Below are 17,369 nucleotides of genomic sequence, written 5' to 3'. Positions count from 1 at the left end.
ATGATAGAATTTTATATTGAGTTTGAAAGTGATTTCGTTAAATCCAAAACTCGGCTCTTAAATCTAAACAAAGCAAACTACATAGGTATAAGCTGAGGTGGATTGGGAAATTACATTAAAAGGTATGATGGTAGATGAGCAATGGCTAGCATTTAAAGAATTAATACATAATTTACAACAAATATATATTCCTTTAAGGCACAAAAACTCCACGGGAAAAGTGGTCCAACCGTGGCTAACGAGGTTAAAGATAGTATTCAATCATCGAAAGAAGTAAATAATGTTGCCAAAAAGAGTAGTAAACCTGATGATTGGGAGGGTTTTAGAATTCAGCAAAGGAGGGCCAAGAAACTGGTAAGGAAAGAGAAAAAAGAATATGAGAGTAAATTAGCAAGAGACATAAAAACAGATCGTAAATGTTTCTAAGGTATGTAAATAGGAAGAGATTAGTGAAAGTAAACATGGGCCCATTAGAGGCAGAGAGTGGGAGAAATTATAATGAGCAATAAGGAAATGGCAGAGACATTAAACAAATACTTTGTATCTATCTTCAGAGTAGAAGACACAAAAACATTCCGGAAATAATAGGGAACCAAGGGTCTAGAGAAAATGAGAAAATTAATGGGACTAAGTGGCGACAAATCCCCTTGACCTGACAACCTGCATCCTAGGGTTTTAAAAGAGGTAGCTATAGAAATAGTGGATACACTGGTATTAATCCTCCAGAATTCCCTAGTTTCTAGAAAAGTCACCAAGAATTGGAAGGTAGAAAACATAACCCTGCTATTTAAGAAAGGAGGAAAATAAAAACAGGGATCTATAGGCCAGTTAGCCTGACATCAGTAGTAGGCAAAATGCTAGAATCTATTATTAGGGACGTGGTAACAGGGCACTTAGAAAATCGTAATATGATTAGGCAGAGTCAACATGTTTTTATCAAAAGGAAAGTGTATTGAAAAATCTGTAGTTTTTTGAAGATGGAACTAGTAGGATGGATATGGAGGAACTAGTGGATGTTGTGCATTTGGATTTTCAAAAAGTATTCGATAAGGTGCCACACAAGAGGTTATTACACAAAATTCGGACTCATGCGATTGGATTGGGGGTAATATATTAGCATGGATTGAGAATTGGTTTATGGACAGAAAACAGAAAGTAGGAATAAACGGGACTTTATCGGATTGGCAGGCTGTAACTAGCAGGATACCGCAAGGATCAGTGCTTGGGCCTCAGCTATTTACAATCTATATTAATGACTTAGATGAAGGGATTGAGTGTAACATTTCCTAGTTTGCTGATGATACAAAGTTAGGTGGGAAAGTAAGTTGTGAGGAGGACACAAAGAGGCTGCAGAGAAATATAGACAGGTTGACTAAGTGGACAAGAACATGGCAAATGGAATACAATGTGGGGAAGTATAAAGTTATCCACTTTGGAAGGAAAATCAAAAAAGCAGAATATTTTTGAATGATGAGAGACTGAGAAATGTTTGCATTCAGTGGGTGTCCTTGTACATGAATTACAGAAAGTTAATATGTAGGTTCAGCAAGTAATTAAGAAAGCAAATGGTATGTTAGCTTTTGTCACAAAGGGATTAGGATATAAGAGTAAAGAAGTCTTACTACAATTATACAGGTCATTGGTGAGGTCACACCTGGAGTACTATGTACAGTTCTGATCTCCTTACCTAAGGAAAGACATACTTGCCTTAGGGGAGTGCAACAAAGGTTCACTAGACTGATTCCTGGTCTGAAGGGATTGCCCTTTGAGGAGAGATTGAGTAGACTAGGCCTATATTCCCTAGCGTTTAGAAGATTGAGAGGTGATCTAATTGAAATAGATAAAATTCTTAAGGGGCTTGACAGGGTTAATGCTGAGAAGATGTTTCCTCTGGCTGGGGAATCTAGAACAGGGGGCCACAGTCTCAGAATAAGAATTAGGACTGAAATGAGAAGAAATTTCTTCACTCAAAGGGTTGTGAATCTTCGAAATTCTCTACCCCAGAGAGCTGTGGATGCTCAGGTGTTGAGTATATTCAAGACAGAGGTAAATACAACTTTTTTACGCAGTGAGTGGTTGGGATCTGGAATGCGCTGCCTGAAAGGATGGTGGAGGCAGACTCAATGTTATCTTTCAAAGGAAAGTTGAATAAGTATCTGAAGGAAAAAAAAATTCAGAGCTGCGGGGAAAGGGCAGGAGAGTTGGGACTAGCTGATAGTCGGCACGGGCTCGACAGGCCGAATGGCCTTCTTCCGTGCTGTAACCATTCTATGATTTCATGGGGGTAAAATTGCCCTGCGCCCCGATTGGGGGCAGTAACCTGCGACCACTACTTTTAGCGCCTGGCGCAGAAGTCCCGCCCCCACCACGGAATTGCCCTACACACCCCTGAAAGGAAGTGGAATGCAATCTCCAGCGCTCCACTTCATTTGGGGGCGATAACTGGGGCGGGGAGTCAAATGCTATGCGGATGCTCCACGTAGCGCTGACACACTTCAATGCCCCTCCCCTTCGCTGCTCACTCTGCACGCCCTCTGATGGCCTCCACTGGGCCACCAGGGCAACGTGCAACCGGGCCAGCAGCACGACACCCAAGACGGAGTGCTGGGCTGCACAATGGCGGTCCAGATCACGCTAGGGCCGCCAATATCGAGCCTTCCTGAGAGTTGGCCAATAAAAAAAAGGAGGTCCGGGGCTCTGGCAGCATTCCCTTTAAATACTGTCTCGAGAGTGGATGTCGCCAGCTTCGCGACCCACGGGACAATTTCCCCCGCGGGGCGGTAAGGGGTCGACGCAGGGCGAGGAGTGGTCACTGCGCATGTGATAATGTCATCGCCGGTTGCGCAGCAGCCCAGGGCGCAAACTGTCTTGCCTCCCGGAAGCGCTAACTGGGCTATAAAAAGGGGCAATTTCTCCCCCTATGATTCTAACAGCTTGCTGCCATTTTCTTCTCTGCTTTTCACCCAAAACATAGATGTAATTTAGATACTCACAAGAGGGCTATTTGAGTCAATATCAGTAATGTAAATCTGAGTAATCCAATAATTATGCTCACCTTGTGCTCTAAGGAAAATCATCTTATGTGTAATGTTTACCACTCTGTTGTGTTGTTAAGAACAACGTAATAGGAAACTTAGACAAATAATGCCTACAGTAGAATGAAAGGTTCAAGAAAATATTTCTAATTGCAAAATACTTGTTAGCTGTGACTTTACTAATCAGTGCTACTTAGTCATATAAGGTATAGATAGTTTAGTTGATTATAAACGGCTCTAACCACCAACCTATATTGTAATATCCTATAAACTGCTGCAGGAAAGAAAATTGCTCCCCCTTTCCCTACCTCATTTAAAAGCAGCAGTAATAACATGCTCTATAACTCTTTAACTAACTGAGCCATCACTACTGGTTGGCAAGCAAATATATTTTTTAAAACTGTTGTGTGTGTATCTGTATGTACGTACAGAGAGAGCTAACAGTGGGTATTATCCTAGAATAGTTATTATTTTAATGTCATTAAGTTCTCAGCTTCTCGGCATGGGTTAAAAAAACTTATAAACAAAATTGGGCAATGTTCGGAAACATGGCTGAGAGATAAAGCACATTTGTCTGTAAAGACATTGATGTTCTATTACCAGTCAACATTTTTTTCAAGGAGCTGTTTCTAATACAAATGCACTTATTAAAAATAATAGCTTAGGGCTGATTCTGGCTAAGTGAAACAGAACTTGGCTTGATATTTTTGGCAGCAAGCCAGAAAAAATGTTCTGGGCCCCTTTTTTATTTTTTTGGTATGCTAACAATTACTGTACAGTTTTTGTTTAGACACCAGTTCACTGGCCTTGGCAACTTCCAAAATGCAGAGATATTGCCATTTGCTGTATGTTGGCAAAATAAAAGCATGTTTTGAAAGGAAATGTTTCAGTGTGCTTTATTGCATTATAATTTTTAAACTGCATTCAGCGTTATGGGCTTTTTAATGCTTGCAATACTGAATGTTTACATAAGTTGCAATTGATGTGCTGTCTACCACTTAAACGATAACAGTTCTAAAATATTACATGGCATTAAGCAGTAATGATTCTTTGAAAATTATACCTCGCAAATTATAGTTATTCATATAGTTCTGTAAGTTTTCAGAGGGATGTGATCTAAAATCATTTTTCAATATCTAGATTTCATAATATCAAGACTAATTGAATAATACTTAAACTTAAGAATTTAGGAAGATATAGAATAGAAAAGTCCAATTGGCCCATCACGTTGATTGCTTGCACAAACCAATTTGTTCTACTATAATCTACCCTATTTGATCTGCTGAGGGAAGTGACTAAACACAGGAACAATTTTTAAGAAGTCAACAACTGTAAGAGCTCTCCCTACCTATTATGTGATTTTTTTTCCTAATTCTAGAATATTACTACCATCATTATTTGGCCCTCCTTTCCACGGAAGACATTTTCATGATCCCAGCAGTGCAAGTATCATCTTATCCCAGAGTGTAATTGTTCATCTGTTTATTCTTATCCTTATAACTTTCCATTATAAACACATAAATATTTACAACCAATTTTAAATGTTAATCAACACAGCTCCACTGCTCTATGAAGAAAAAAAACCTTCAAATATCTAATTTCACTTGAGGATTGCTAGTTTTGTACTTTTCTACACTAGTGCTGTGACAGCAAGTTAAAGTTAAACATTCTGTTATGTGTGCATTATGTATACTCATTATAAAAAAAACCTCAATTTACCTTTTACAGTTGAACATTTCAATTCAGCATGTTTCTTTCTTTATGGCGTAAAGCCCTGTATTGTACAATAATCCCAACCAGTCATTTCTGAACTCTATTTTATGCATCAAAGTCAATGTTGAAAGAATGTCCAACATTTTGCACAATATGCTAAATATAAATTTACCAGTGAGTCATACAAAATTCTTGCCTGCAAAATCCATCATGGTACTTCTTAGTGTAGCTACTCTTCAATTAATCCATGCACAATCAGATTTTTCTCCTATTTTCTCCATTTCGTAATGGTTTCAGGATCCATGCCTCTGTCACTGAAAGGAGAGGCCTGTTGTCGTTTCCAAGACCACTTTTAACAATATTCAGCAAGCTGCTGAGACCATGCAACAACTTAATAAAGGCAATTTTTTCCCTTCGAGCCTCAGCATATTCCTGTGCAGCCTGTCTCAGAATTGATCAGTGGGGACCGGATACTTTCAATACAGAGTCAGTAACAATACCCAATGGTTTGGACAGGTACAAAAAGCAATCAAAAAGGCTAATGGAATGTTGGCCTTTATCTCAAGGGGGCTGCAATACCAAGGGGAGAAGTATTGCTCCAGTTGTATAGATTTTTGGTCAGACCTCATCTGGAATACTACATACAGTTCTGGGCACTGCACCTCAGGAAAGATATGTTGGCTTTAGAAGGGGTACAGCAGATTAGCCAGAATGATACCAGGGCATAAACGGTTACATTATGAGGACAGGTTGCATCAACTTGGCTTGTAATCACTTGCATTTAGAAAGTTGAAGGGTGATGTAATCAATGTGGTTAAAGGGATTTGATTAGGTAGATACAAAGAAACTATTTCCTCTGGTTGGGGAATCAAGAACAAGAGGGCTAGGCCATTTAGGAGTGAAAATCAGGAAGCACTGTTTCACAAAGAAGGTAGTGGAAATCTGAAATTCGCTCCCCAAAAGAGAGTGGATGCTGGGTCAACTGAAATTTTCATGACTAAGAACAATAGATTTTTGTTAAGTAAGGGTATCAAGGGTATGGAATAAAGGTAGCTAAATGGAGTTGAAATACAGACCTGCCATGATCTGATTGAATGGTGAAACAGACTTGAAAGCTGAAAGGCCTATTCCTGATTATAGTTATAGATTATCCTCATGTGCTACACAAGCCCATACTGTCCATCCCTTTATCTCCAATCACTGTTCAACTACAGGCACAGGTTTTTACACATCAATGCCAGTATGCAGGGAACTTCTTTTAGAATGAAGGGGAAGGCACTGGATGGCTTCTTGGAGACAAGGGGTATCCAATAATACCATGGCTTTGCACACCATTGAGAAAGTCCACCAATAACGTGGAGGATTTCCACAACAAGACCGACATCTGCACTGAAAATTGAACGGATATTGCTGTCTTCATTCCATCTTCTCTTAGGTAGTCCCTTGGAGTCGAGGATGACTTGCTTCCATACTAAAATTAGTTCTAAAGTGACTGATGAGACCAATGCAGGATATACAGTCTCTGTCACAGGTGGGGCAGATGGTGGTTGGAAGGACAGGTGGGTGTGGTGCTTGATTTGTCATACGCTTCTTCTGCTGTTTGTACTTGGCTTCCGTCTTCTCCCGGCGATGAGACTCGAAGTGTTCAGCGCCTTCTCGAATGCTTCTCCTCCACTTTGAGCGGTCTTCGGCCAGGGATTCGATTGGGATGTTACATTTTTTCAAGGAGGCTTTGCGGGTGTCCTTGAATCATTTTCTCTGCCCTCCTGGGACTTGCTTGCCGTGACGTAGCTCGGAGTAGAGTGCTTGTTTCGGGAGTCTAATATCGAGTATGCGGACAATATGGCCCATCCATCGGAGCTGATCAAGGGTGGTCAATGCCTCGATGCTGGGGATGTTGGCCTGAGCGAGAACACTGACATTGGTGCGCCTATCCTGCCAGTGAATTTGCAGGATTTTGTGGAGGCAGCGTTGGTGGTACTTCTCCAGTGCTTTGAGATGCCTACTGTACATAGTCCATGTTTTTGAAGCATATAGGAGGGAAGGTATCACTACTGCTCTGTAGACCATGAGCTTGGTGCCAGGTTTGAGATCCTGATCTTCGAACACTCTTCTCCACAGGCGACCGAAGGCACTGGCACACTGAAGGCGGTGTTGGGCTTCGTCAACGATGTCTGATAGTAGGCTCCCAAGGTATGGGAAGTGGTCTACATTGTGCAAGGTCTCGTCATGGATCTTGACAATCGGGGAGCAGTACTGTGTAGCGGGGGTAGGTTGATAGAGAACCTTTGTCTTACAGATGTTTAATGTAAGGCCCAGACTCTCGAATGCTTCAGTGAAGGTGTCGACGATGGTTTGGAGTTTGGCCCCCGAGTGTGCACAAACGCAAGCGTCGTCTGCATACTGTAATTCAATGACACAGGTTGGAACAACCTTGGATCTGGTCTGAAGGCGACGGAGGTTGAACAATTTCCCGTTTGTCCTGTAGATTAACTTCACTCCAGCGGGGAGCTTGTTAAAGGTGAGATGAAGCATTACAGCAAGGAAAATTGAGAAGAGCATTGGTGCGCTGAAGGCCTCCCCATTAAGGGGCACCCCGGCAGTGGATGTCTACCAGTTGACATCGGCCCGCACCAGCCTTGCAGCCCGTGGGGCAATTTCCCTCGCGGGGCACAAAATGGTCGGGACGGTAACGGGTCAGCGTGCACGGCGATTACATCATCGCCAGGTGTGCGCCGGCCCGGGGAGGTAATCGCGGGGCGTGGCATTACCAGGACAGCGCCTCCCCAAACCTCCGGGGCAATTCCCTGGGAGACGCTATCACCCCCCTCATCCGGGTGATAAATCCATTGCATCCCGTTAATGCCCCCACCTCCTCGGTGGCATTAAGGGGTTATAAAAAGGGGCAATTTCCCCAAAATGCTAACTATTAATTTGCCTTACTATAAAGCAGCGTACTCACTCTCTCACTCTCTGCAGTAACTATGAGCAGCCTAATGACTACTGTGTCCTTCTGAACTCCAGGAATAACATTCAGTATCACATGAATACATGTACATATTTATTCTTAATGTTTAAGTATAAGATAATTTAGTTATTTTATGAAAGTAGCTGATGATTCATCCATGTCTGGAGAGTAGTTTAAAGCGCTAATTTTGCAAGTGAGGCAATAATGAGCTTCTGCTCGTCTATGAAACGGCAGATCAGGAGTGGACCAATCCAAATTTTTGAATTGGAGTCTCTGTCCATAATTTCAAAAAGTATTTTTCTCAGCTCAATTTTGAAGTACATTCAGAACTCTGAAATTAATACCCACCCTCGCCACTTTGTATGGTGCAATTCCAAAGCCAGAAGCTACTGTGAATAATTAATGGGGAAACCCATCAAAAATGCAAAAATTAAGGACTTCCCAGTCAAACTAACTCTTGCAAGGTGTAAAATGCAGCAAGAGGGAAATAAAAGTGCAGAAACAATTATATCACGTGGCACAGAGACTGTTTTCCTTTTAGAGACTACTTCCTCACTTTCATTTTGTTGCCTGCTCCTTCCACTTCATTCATTCAACCACTGCACTCCTCCCTTCTGGAACATCCTGCCTAGCTCCCGCTACTTAGCCACCTCTTTTCAAGCTTTCAAAAACCTCTCAAAACTTTCCTCTTCAACTGTGCATTTTTGTCCTGTAGCCCAACTGTCTTAATTTTTATTTCTCTGCTTTTGATTGATGCCCACTGTTTATTTTTCTCCTTAATGTAAAGCACTTTAAGACATCTTACTGCGCATGAGAAACATTATAGAAATGCAAGTTAGTATTGTTGCTGCTAACGGTTTGTTAACCTGGTGAAATTAATGCTTAAGATCAATAAAAGGAAAATAAGTGATCTAGGTAAGACTTCTGTTTAATATTGTCTATGTAGGAAACTGAAAATGTTTTAACAGTTTTCATATTTCCCAACATACAAAAGCAATGTTCTACTCCTGTAAGGGATAATTGAGAACAGCAGCCTATGTTTGTCTTAATCATTCAACAGTTACATTAGTTAAATCCTCAGAGAAAAGAAAATCCCATGCCCCTCCCTGAAAAAAATGAAGTGATGATAAATAATAAGCTAAGAGATGATTTTCATAACCGGTAAGAAACCTGATAGCCTGCAGGAGGCAGTTTTGCTGCCAGTGCTTGTCTGTACAGCTGGCAGTAAATCATATTTTTAAAGACATTCTTTCCAGTAGAAACAAATTTTCAGGGAACTTAAGTCCCCGAAGTGCTTTATTCACAGAAGACAGTGAATTGTTTCTGTACCTTTTGCATTTAGGCATGAACAGGAGAGCCTCATAGCAGAAAAGCTTGCAACGATTGGAGACATGCACAACAGATTGAAGGCCAGTATTCAGTCAATACAGCTGCTGAACCAACAGGTACAGTTACATTGAAATGTCCAACTTAAATATGATAATGAATTGAATATTCAACAATTATTGCTCAATTTCTATGTAAAGTTCCCTTAACTCTTTATGAGCTAAGAGTTATATATTTTTTAGCTATAGGGTTTAATATCCTGTATGAGGTAGGCTTGAACAAAGCAGCTTTGAGATAGTAACTGCCATTTTATTTGTGTGGTAGCCACAATTTGCAAATCTGTTAGCCTATTTCACACTTAAGCATGTAAATGTTCATTTAGTTGATATAAGTTATGAAGTATTTGTCCGTCTATCTCTGGTGTTTGCAAATCTAATGGGGATTACTCAGCAGTGATTCCATAAAGCAGGATTCACAAACTGGGCTTCAGCTGTTCTCGAAGACAACGTACTGGAAAGCCGAGCTGATTGGAAGAACAGTTGTCTACAAACTGCCACTGAGCAGATTGAACATTAGGCGAACTTAAAGTCAAGCATCACAAAAGTATTCAAAGACCTTATAGTGACCAACTGTTCTGTACTGGAATAGATGTATAGGCCTTGTTAGGTGATGGCTTTCGCAATGACATGCATTGAGAAGCATAAAAACATCCAAGTGAGAGTCACACAAAAGCAAAATACTGCGGATGCTAGAATCTAAAATAAAAACAGAAAATGCTAGAAATACTCAGCATGTCATGCAGAATCTGTGGAGAGAGAAACAGAGTTAACATTTCAGGTCGATGACCCTTTGTCAGAACTGGAAAAAGTTAGAGATGTAACAGGTTTTTAAGCAAGTGTAGGGGCAGGGAAAGTGGAGATGGGAGGAAAGAACAAAAGGGTTGAGAAGTTAAGAAACAAAAGATGAGTTTAGATAGGGTGTAAGTGGAAAAATCATCAACAGCTGCCGTGGGAAAGAGAAAAAAACAGTAAAAAAGGAAAAAAAATAGGGGCACAGGTTATGGTTTGAAATTGTTGAACTCAATATTGAGTCCAGAAGACTGTAAAGTGCCTAAACAAAATATGAGCTGCAGTTCCTCGAGCTTGCGTTGAGCTTCATTGGAACAGTGTAAGAGGCCAAGGATGGAGAGATCAGAGTGGGAGTGGAACAGAGAATTAATGTGACAGGCGACCGGAAGCTCGGGGTCATGCTTACAGACTGAGTGGAAGTGTTCTGCAAAGCGGTCACCCAATCTGCGTTTGGTCTCTCCAATGTAGAGGAGACCACATCGTGAGCAGCGAATAAACTATACTAAATTGAAAGAAGTATAAGTAAATCGCTGTTTCACCTGGAAGGAGTGTTTGGGGCCCTGGTCAGTGGGAAGGGAGGAGGTAAAAGAGCAGGTGTTGCATTTCCAGTGCTCACATGGGAGGGTGCCATGGGAAGGGGAGGGGGTGCTGGGGTGACTGCGGAATGGACAAGGGTGTCGTGGAAGGAGCGCTCGCTTCAGAATGTTGAAAGGGGAGGGAGGTGTTATGTATGTAAACCTGTATATACCATGTCTAACCACTAGAGGGCTTATCCCCTGGAGTCCCAAGGGATCCCACAATCCCTTGGGAGCACCTGTATATAAGGAGGCCTCACAGGCTGGAGAGGCACTCTGAGATCTGTAATAAAGGACACACCTTACTTTGAGCTTGCAGTACCTGGTCTGACTCTTTATTCAAGACATAACAACTGGCAACGAGATACAAATGACGAACCCCACCGCAACAACGCAGAGAACCGTGGGCATCCTGGAGAACTTTTCGGAGGGAGATGATTTGGAAACCTTCATGGAGTGACTCGACCAATACTTCGTGGCCAACAAGCTGGAAGAAGTAGCGAACGCTGCCAAATGAAGGGCGATCCTCCTCACCATTTGCGGGGCACCAACATATGGCCTCATAAAAAATCTGCTCGCTCCAGCGAAACCCACAGACAATCGTACGATGAGTTGTGCACACTGGTCCGGGAGCATCTAAACCCGAAGAAAAGCATTCTGATGGTGAGGTATCGGTTCTACACGTACAAGAGGTCTGAAGACCAGGAAGTGGCGAGCTACGTCGCCAAGCTAAGGCACCTTGCAGGACATTGCGAACTTCAAGGACACGCGGAGCACATGCTCAGGGACATCTTTGTACTTGGCATTGGCCATGAAATAATACTTCGCAAACTTTTGTCAGTAGAGACCCCAACTTTGAGTAAAGCCATAGCAATAGCCCAGGCGTTTATTGCCACCAGTGACAATACCAAACAAATTTCTCAGCATACGAGTGCTGCTGCAAGTACTGTGAACAAAGTAACGTTGTTTTTGAATCAAAATGTACAGGGCATGACATATACGCCTGCAGCTGCATGTCCGCAGATGACTCAGAGTCCACCATCAAGGGTGGTGAATACAAGGCCATTAACACCTTGTTGGTGCTGCGGGGATGATCATCACTTCCATTCATGCCGCTTCAAAGGATACATTTGCAAGGGCTGTGGAACAATGGGACACCTTCAATGTATGTGCAGGCGAGCTGCAAATCCTGCTAATCCTGCAAACCACCATGTTGTAGAGGAGGACAGAACTACGGTGGATCATGACAAACCAGAGCCACAGACCGAGGAGGCAGAGGTATATGGGGTGCACACATTTACCACAAAGTGTCCCCCGATAATGCTGAAGGTTGAATTAAATGGACTCCTGGTGTCCATGGAGCTGGACACGGCCGCAAGCCAGGCCATAATGAACAAAAAGACTTTCGATAAATTGTGGTGCAGTAAGGCCTCAAGGCCAGTTCTGACTCCCATTCGTACTAAACTGAGAACAAACAGAAAGGAACTGATTCCCGTAATCGGCAGTGCTACCGTAAAGGTCTCCTACGATGGAGCGATGCACGAGTTACTACTCTGGGTAGTACCGGTCGATGGCCCCACGCTGTTTGGCAGGAGTTGGCCGGGAAACATACGCTGGAGCTGGGACGACGTCTGAGCGCTTTCGTCCGTTGACGACCCCTCATGTGCCCAGGTCCTAAACACGTTCCCCTCACTGTTCGAACCAGGCATCAGGAAGTTCCAAGGAGCAAAAGTGCAGATCCATTTGATTCCGGGGGCGCGACCCATCCATCACAAGGGGAGAGCGGTACCTTACATGATGAGAGAGAGGGTGGAGATCGAACTGGACAGGCTGCTACAGGAAAGCATCATTTCGCCGATCGAATTCAATGAGTGGGCCAGTCCGATCGTTCCGGTCCTCAAGGGAGACGGCACCGTAATAATCTGTGGTGATTACAAAGTAACTATCAATCGCTTCTCAGTGCAGGATCAATACCCGCTACTGAAGGCAGACGACCTATTTGTGACACTGGCGGGAGGGAAAACGTTCACGAAGCTGGACTTGACCTCGGCCTACATGATGCAGAAGCTGGAGGAATCATCGAAAGGCCTCACCCGCATCAACACGCACAAAGGTCTCTTCATTTACAACAGATGCCTGTTTGGGATTCAATCAGCCGCGGCGATATTCCAGACGAACATGGAAAGCTTGCTGAAGTCGGTCCCGCGCACCGTGGTCTTCCAGGACGACATCTCGGTTACAGGTCAGGACACCGTCGAGCAGTTGCAGAACCTGGAGGAGGTTCTTAGTCGGCTTAATCATGTGGGGCTCAGGCTAAAACGCTCAAAGTGCATTTTCCTGGCACCTGAAGTGGAGTTCCTGGGGCGAAGAATCGCGGCGGATGGCATCAGGCCCACCGATTCGAAGATGGAGGCAATCAAGAACGCACCGAGAACACAGAACGTGACGGAGCTGCGGTCGTTTCTTGAACTCCTGAAGTATTTTGGTAACTTCTTACCGGGTCTTAGCACACTGTTAGAACCCCTGCACTCTCTACTGCGTAAAGGAGATAAATGGGTATGGGGTAAAAGCCAAGGAAATGCCTTTGAGAAAGCTAGGAAGCTGTTATGTTCAAACAAATTACTTGTGTTGTACGATCCATGTAAACATTTGGTACTAGCGTCGTCATACGGGGTCGGGTGTGTATTGCAACAAGCTAATGAACTTGGGAAATTGCAACCAGTTGCTTATGCATCCAGAAGTCTGTCTAAGGCTGAGAGGGCCTACAGTATGATCAAAAAAGAAGCGTTAGCATGTGCTTACAGGGTAAAGAAAATGCATCAATATCTGTTCGAGCTCAAATTTGAATTGGAAACCGACCATAAGCCGCTTATATCCCTCTTTTCTGAAAGCAAGGGGATAAATACGGATGCATCGGCCCGCATCCAGAGATGGGCGCTCACGTTGTCCGCATACAACTACGCCATCTGCCACAGGCCAGGCACAGAAAACTGTGCCAATGCTCTCAGTAGGCTGCCATTACCCACCACAAGGGTGGAGATGGCACAGCCTGGAGATCTATTATGGTACTGGAAGCATTCGAGAGTAAGCAATCACCTGTTACCGCCCGACAGATTAGAACCTGGATGAGCCAGGACCCCTTACTGTCCTTAGTAAAAAAACTGTGTGCTTCACGGGAGTTGGTCTAGTGTCCCGTTAGAGATGCAGCAGGAAATAAAGCCGTACCAGCGGCGCAAAGATGAAATGTCCATACAGGCAGACTGCCTCCTATGGGGTAATCAGGTAGTGGTGCCAAAAAAGTGCAGGGACACTTTCACTAGTGATCTCGACAGCACCCACCCAGGCATCGTAATGATGAAAGTGATAGCCAGATCCCACGTGTGGTGGCCTGGTATTGATGCAGACTTAGAGTCCTGCGTGCACAAATGTAATACATGTTCACAGTTAAACAATGCACCCAGGAAGGCGCCACTAAGTTTATGGTCCTGGCCCTCCAAACCATGGTCCAGGGTCCATGTCAACTATGCAGGCCCATTCTTGTGAAAAATGTAGGGTGTAGGGGAATGTAGGGGAGCAGAGTGTTTGTGGTCAAACTCTAAAATGGACTCACCTGCAGGAAAACTTGGACTAAACCAAACTCAGATTTACAAACTATCCAGAACAACCCTCAATAGACTCTCCACCTTTTTCAAACCCCCAACACACACACAAGTGACAACCGACCCAGCGGTTGACCACGAAGCAGAACCTATCACCTGCAGCAGCCCAGCAGGACTCACCACCCCCAGCAGCCCAGCGAGGCCAGCGGCGCAGCAGCCCAGCGATTGCCCAACAAATGACTCACCAAAACCAGCATTTGCACCGAGACGATCAACCAAGGAAAGGAAGGCCCCAGATCGACTCACATTGTAAATAGTTACACTATTGACTTTGGGGGGGGGGGGAGTGTTGTTATATATGTAAACCTGTAAATACCATGTCTAACCACCATAGGGCTTATCCCCTGTCATCCCAACGGACCCCACAATCCCTTGGGAGCACCTGTATATAAGGAGGCCTCACAGGCTGGAGAGACACTGTGAGATCTGTAATAAAGGACTACCTTACTTTGATCTTGCAGTGTCTGGTCTGACTCTTTATTCAATACATAACAGGAGGGAAAGATGTACTTTCTGGTGGGATCACGCTGGAGTTGGTGGAAATAGCAGAGGATGATCCGTTGAACATGAAGGCTAGTGGGGTGAAAGGTGAGGACAAAGGGAACTCTATCGAGCTTCTGGGAGGGAGGGGATGGGGTGAGAACAGAAGTGCTGGAAATAGAATGGACACAGTCACGGGCCAAGTCAACCACGGTCGAGGGGAATCCTCGATTGAGGAAAAAGGAAGACCTATCGGAAGCACTAGTATGAAAGATGGCGGCGTCAGAACAGATGCAACAGAGCCGGAGAAACTGGGAGAATGGAATGGAGTCATTTCAGGAAGCGGGATGGGAGGAAGTATAGTCTAGGTAGCTGTGGGAGTTAGTGGGCATACAGTGAATGTTTGTCAATAGCCTGTCCTCAGACATGGGGATAGAGAAATCGAGGGAAGAGTCAGAGATGGACCATGTGAAGGTGAGGGAAGGGTGGAAATTGGATGCAAAGTGAATTAAATGTTCTAGTTCGGAGCGAGTGATAGTCTTGTTAGCCACAACTTTGTTTTCAGAACATCACAAGAAATGTTCGAATGAAGATAGATCCTTTTTATCTAATACTTCCGAATATTCCATGATAGCTTTTATGTCAATCTAAACAAGCAGACAGGACCACAATTTAACGTTTCATCCAAAAGATGGAGGGCCAAAATTCAGGTGCACCTGAAAGCTGGCGCACCTATGAGTTTTTAGCTGTTACTCACTGCTGGAACTCTTGGCGCAGTAAGTAGATCTATTTTTAAAGTCCTACAGGAAATGGATCATAATGGGGGCGAGCCTTAGACTCAAAGCCAGGCTGACTGGCTGAAAATGGGTCGGAAGGCCTGCCCGCCACTGTCAATCAGTGTCGTGACATCACAGCGCATGTGTGTCACCACGATTTCTCCCCTCTGTTAAAGGGGAGAGATGCGATCAATTTTTTAATTTGGCCACTGGGCCACCAGGGAGGGTTTCGGCCAGGCCAGTGGCCTGGCACCCAAGAGGGGATACCAGGCTGCCCATTGGCGGCTCAGCCGAACCCGAGGCCAGTATTTTGGTGGCCAATCAGCAAGTCGGCCGGCAAAAATTTTCGCACTGCGGCCGAGGCAGTGAACCCTCCCCTTTAAGGGCGGCCGCGCTGGCGGCCCGCAGTCACACTGCAGAGGTGCACCGACAGAGAAACCTTTCGGGGGCACTGTGCGGCAGGGGATCCACGGAGTGAGGTGAAAATCGCTGGGTAAGTATTTTTATTTTTTTAATTGATTTTATTAGTGGTGGTACCATTTGGGTGGTATGGGGTCCAGGCCGAAAAATCCCCGACCTGAATTTAGGTCGGGCCGGCCTGTTGACCCCAAAGCGGCGGCCATTCGATTTTTAGCAATGGTCGCTGCAAACGGGCACTAATGGGTTTCTTTGAGTAGCTCCAGTGTTTCTGACAATCCAATATTCTCTCAGCACTACACTGGAATTTAGGTCCTGTTGTTAGGCTCCAATTCACAAATTTATGGCCCTAAATCAAGACTATTCCCGGTTGTTACCAAGACTGCTCCCAATTTTTTTTATTTTTATGTTAGATATTTTCTCAGGTTACTGGACTTTTCTGTAAGCGAACCTCGCTATCCTACGATTTGAAATATACTTTTTTTCTGCCTAATATCTAGATAAACAATAGCACAACACTGGGATTATTACAGTGTATCACTTGATGCCACATAGAATCATATAAATTTACAGCACAGAAGGAGGCCATTTCAGCCTATCGTATCTGCGCCGGCCGACAAAGAGCTATCCAGCCTAATTCCACTTTCCAGCTCTTGATCCATAGTCTTGTAGATTATGGCACTTCAAATCCATAGTCTTGTAGATTATGGCATTTCAAATTCAAATCCAAGTACTTTTTAAAAAGTGGTGAGGGTTTCTGCATCTACCACCCTTTCAGGCAGTGAGTTCCATTCCTCCACCACCCTCTGGGTGAAAAAGATTCCCCTCAAATCCCCTCTAAAGCTCCCCCCAATTACTTTATATCTATGCCCCCTGGTTTTTGACCTCTCTGCTAAGGGAAATAGGTCCTTCCTATCCACTCTATCTAGGCCCCTCATAATTTTATACACCTCAATAAGATCTCCCCTCAGCCTGCTCTGTTCCAAAGAAAACAGACCCAGCCTCTCCAATCTTTCCTCATAGCCAAAATTTTCCAGTCCAGGCAACATTCTTGTAAATCTCCTCTGCACCTTTACAGTGCAATCACATCTTTCCTGTATTGTGGTGACTATAACTACACACAGTACTCCAAATGTGGCCTAACCAGTGTTTGAACAGTTCTAGCATAGCGTTCATGCTCTTGTATTCCATGCCTCGACTAATAAAGGCAAGTATTCCATATGCCTTTTTAACCACCTTATCTACCTGGCCTGCTATCTTCAGAGATCTATGGACCTGCACTCCAAGGTCCCTTTGTTCCTCTACAGTTTTCAGTGTCGTACCATTTAATGTGTATTCCTTTGCCTTGTTAAACCTCCCCAAATGCATTACCTCACACTTATCCAGATTGAATTCCATTTGCCACTGTTCTGCCCACCTGACCAGTACATTGACAGCTTCCTGTATTCCGCAACTTTCTTCTTCATTATGAACTACACAGCCTACACTGCAAAAGCTTCTATAGCTATATAAAGAGAAAAAGGTTAGTAAGACAAACGTAGGTCCCCTGCAGTCAGAATCAGGGGAAGTCAT

General features: G+C 44.0%; 1 protein-coding gene across 1 annotated transcript in view; it reads left to right on the top strand.

Moving 5' to 3' along the window:
• LOC139259642 (putative leucine-rich repeat-containing protein DDB_G0290503) overlaps positions 1-17,369 on the top strand; it is an 82,365-nt gene that overhangs the window by 33,559 nt on the left and 31,437 nt on the right. The window contains exon 3 of the mRNA XM_070875156.1: positions 9,059-9,161. Within this exon, the coding sequence (XP_070731257.1) occupies positions 9,059-9,161 (103 nt within the window). The remainder of the gene's footprint in view (positions 1-9,058; positions 9,162-17,369) is intronic.

Source organism: Pristiophorus japonicus, chromosome 1, assembly GCF_044704955.1.
Source record: "Pristiophorus japonicus isolate sPriJap1 chromosome 1, sPriJap1.hap1, whole genome shotgun sequence".
Classification (NCBI taxonomy): domain Eukaryota; kingdom Metazoa; phylum Chordata; class Chondrichthyes; family Pristiophoridae; genus Pristiophorus; species Pristiophorus japonicus.
Note: the sequence above shows the minus strand (reverse complement) of the source record. Positions and strands in the feature narration are given on the sequence as shown.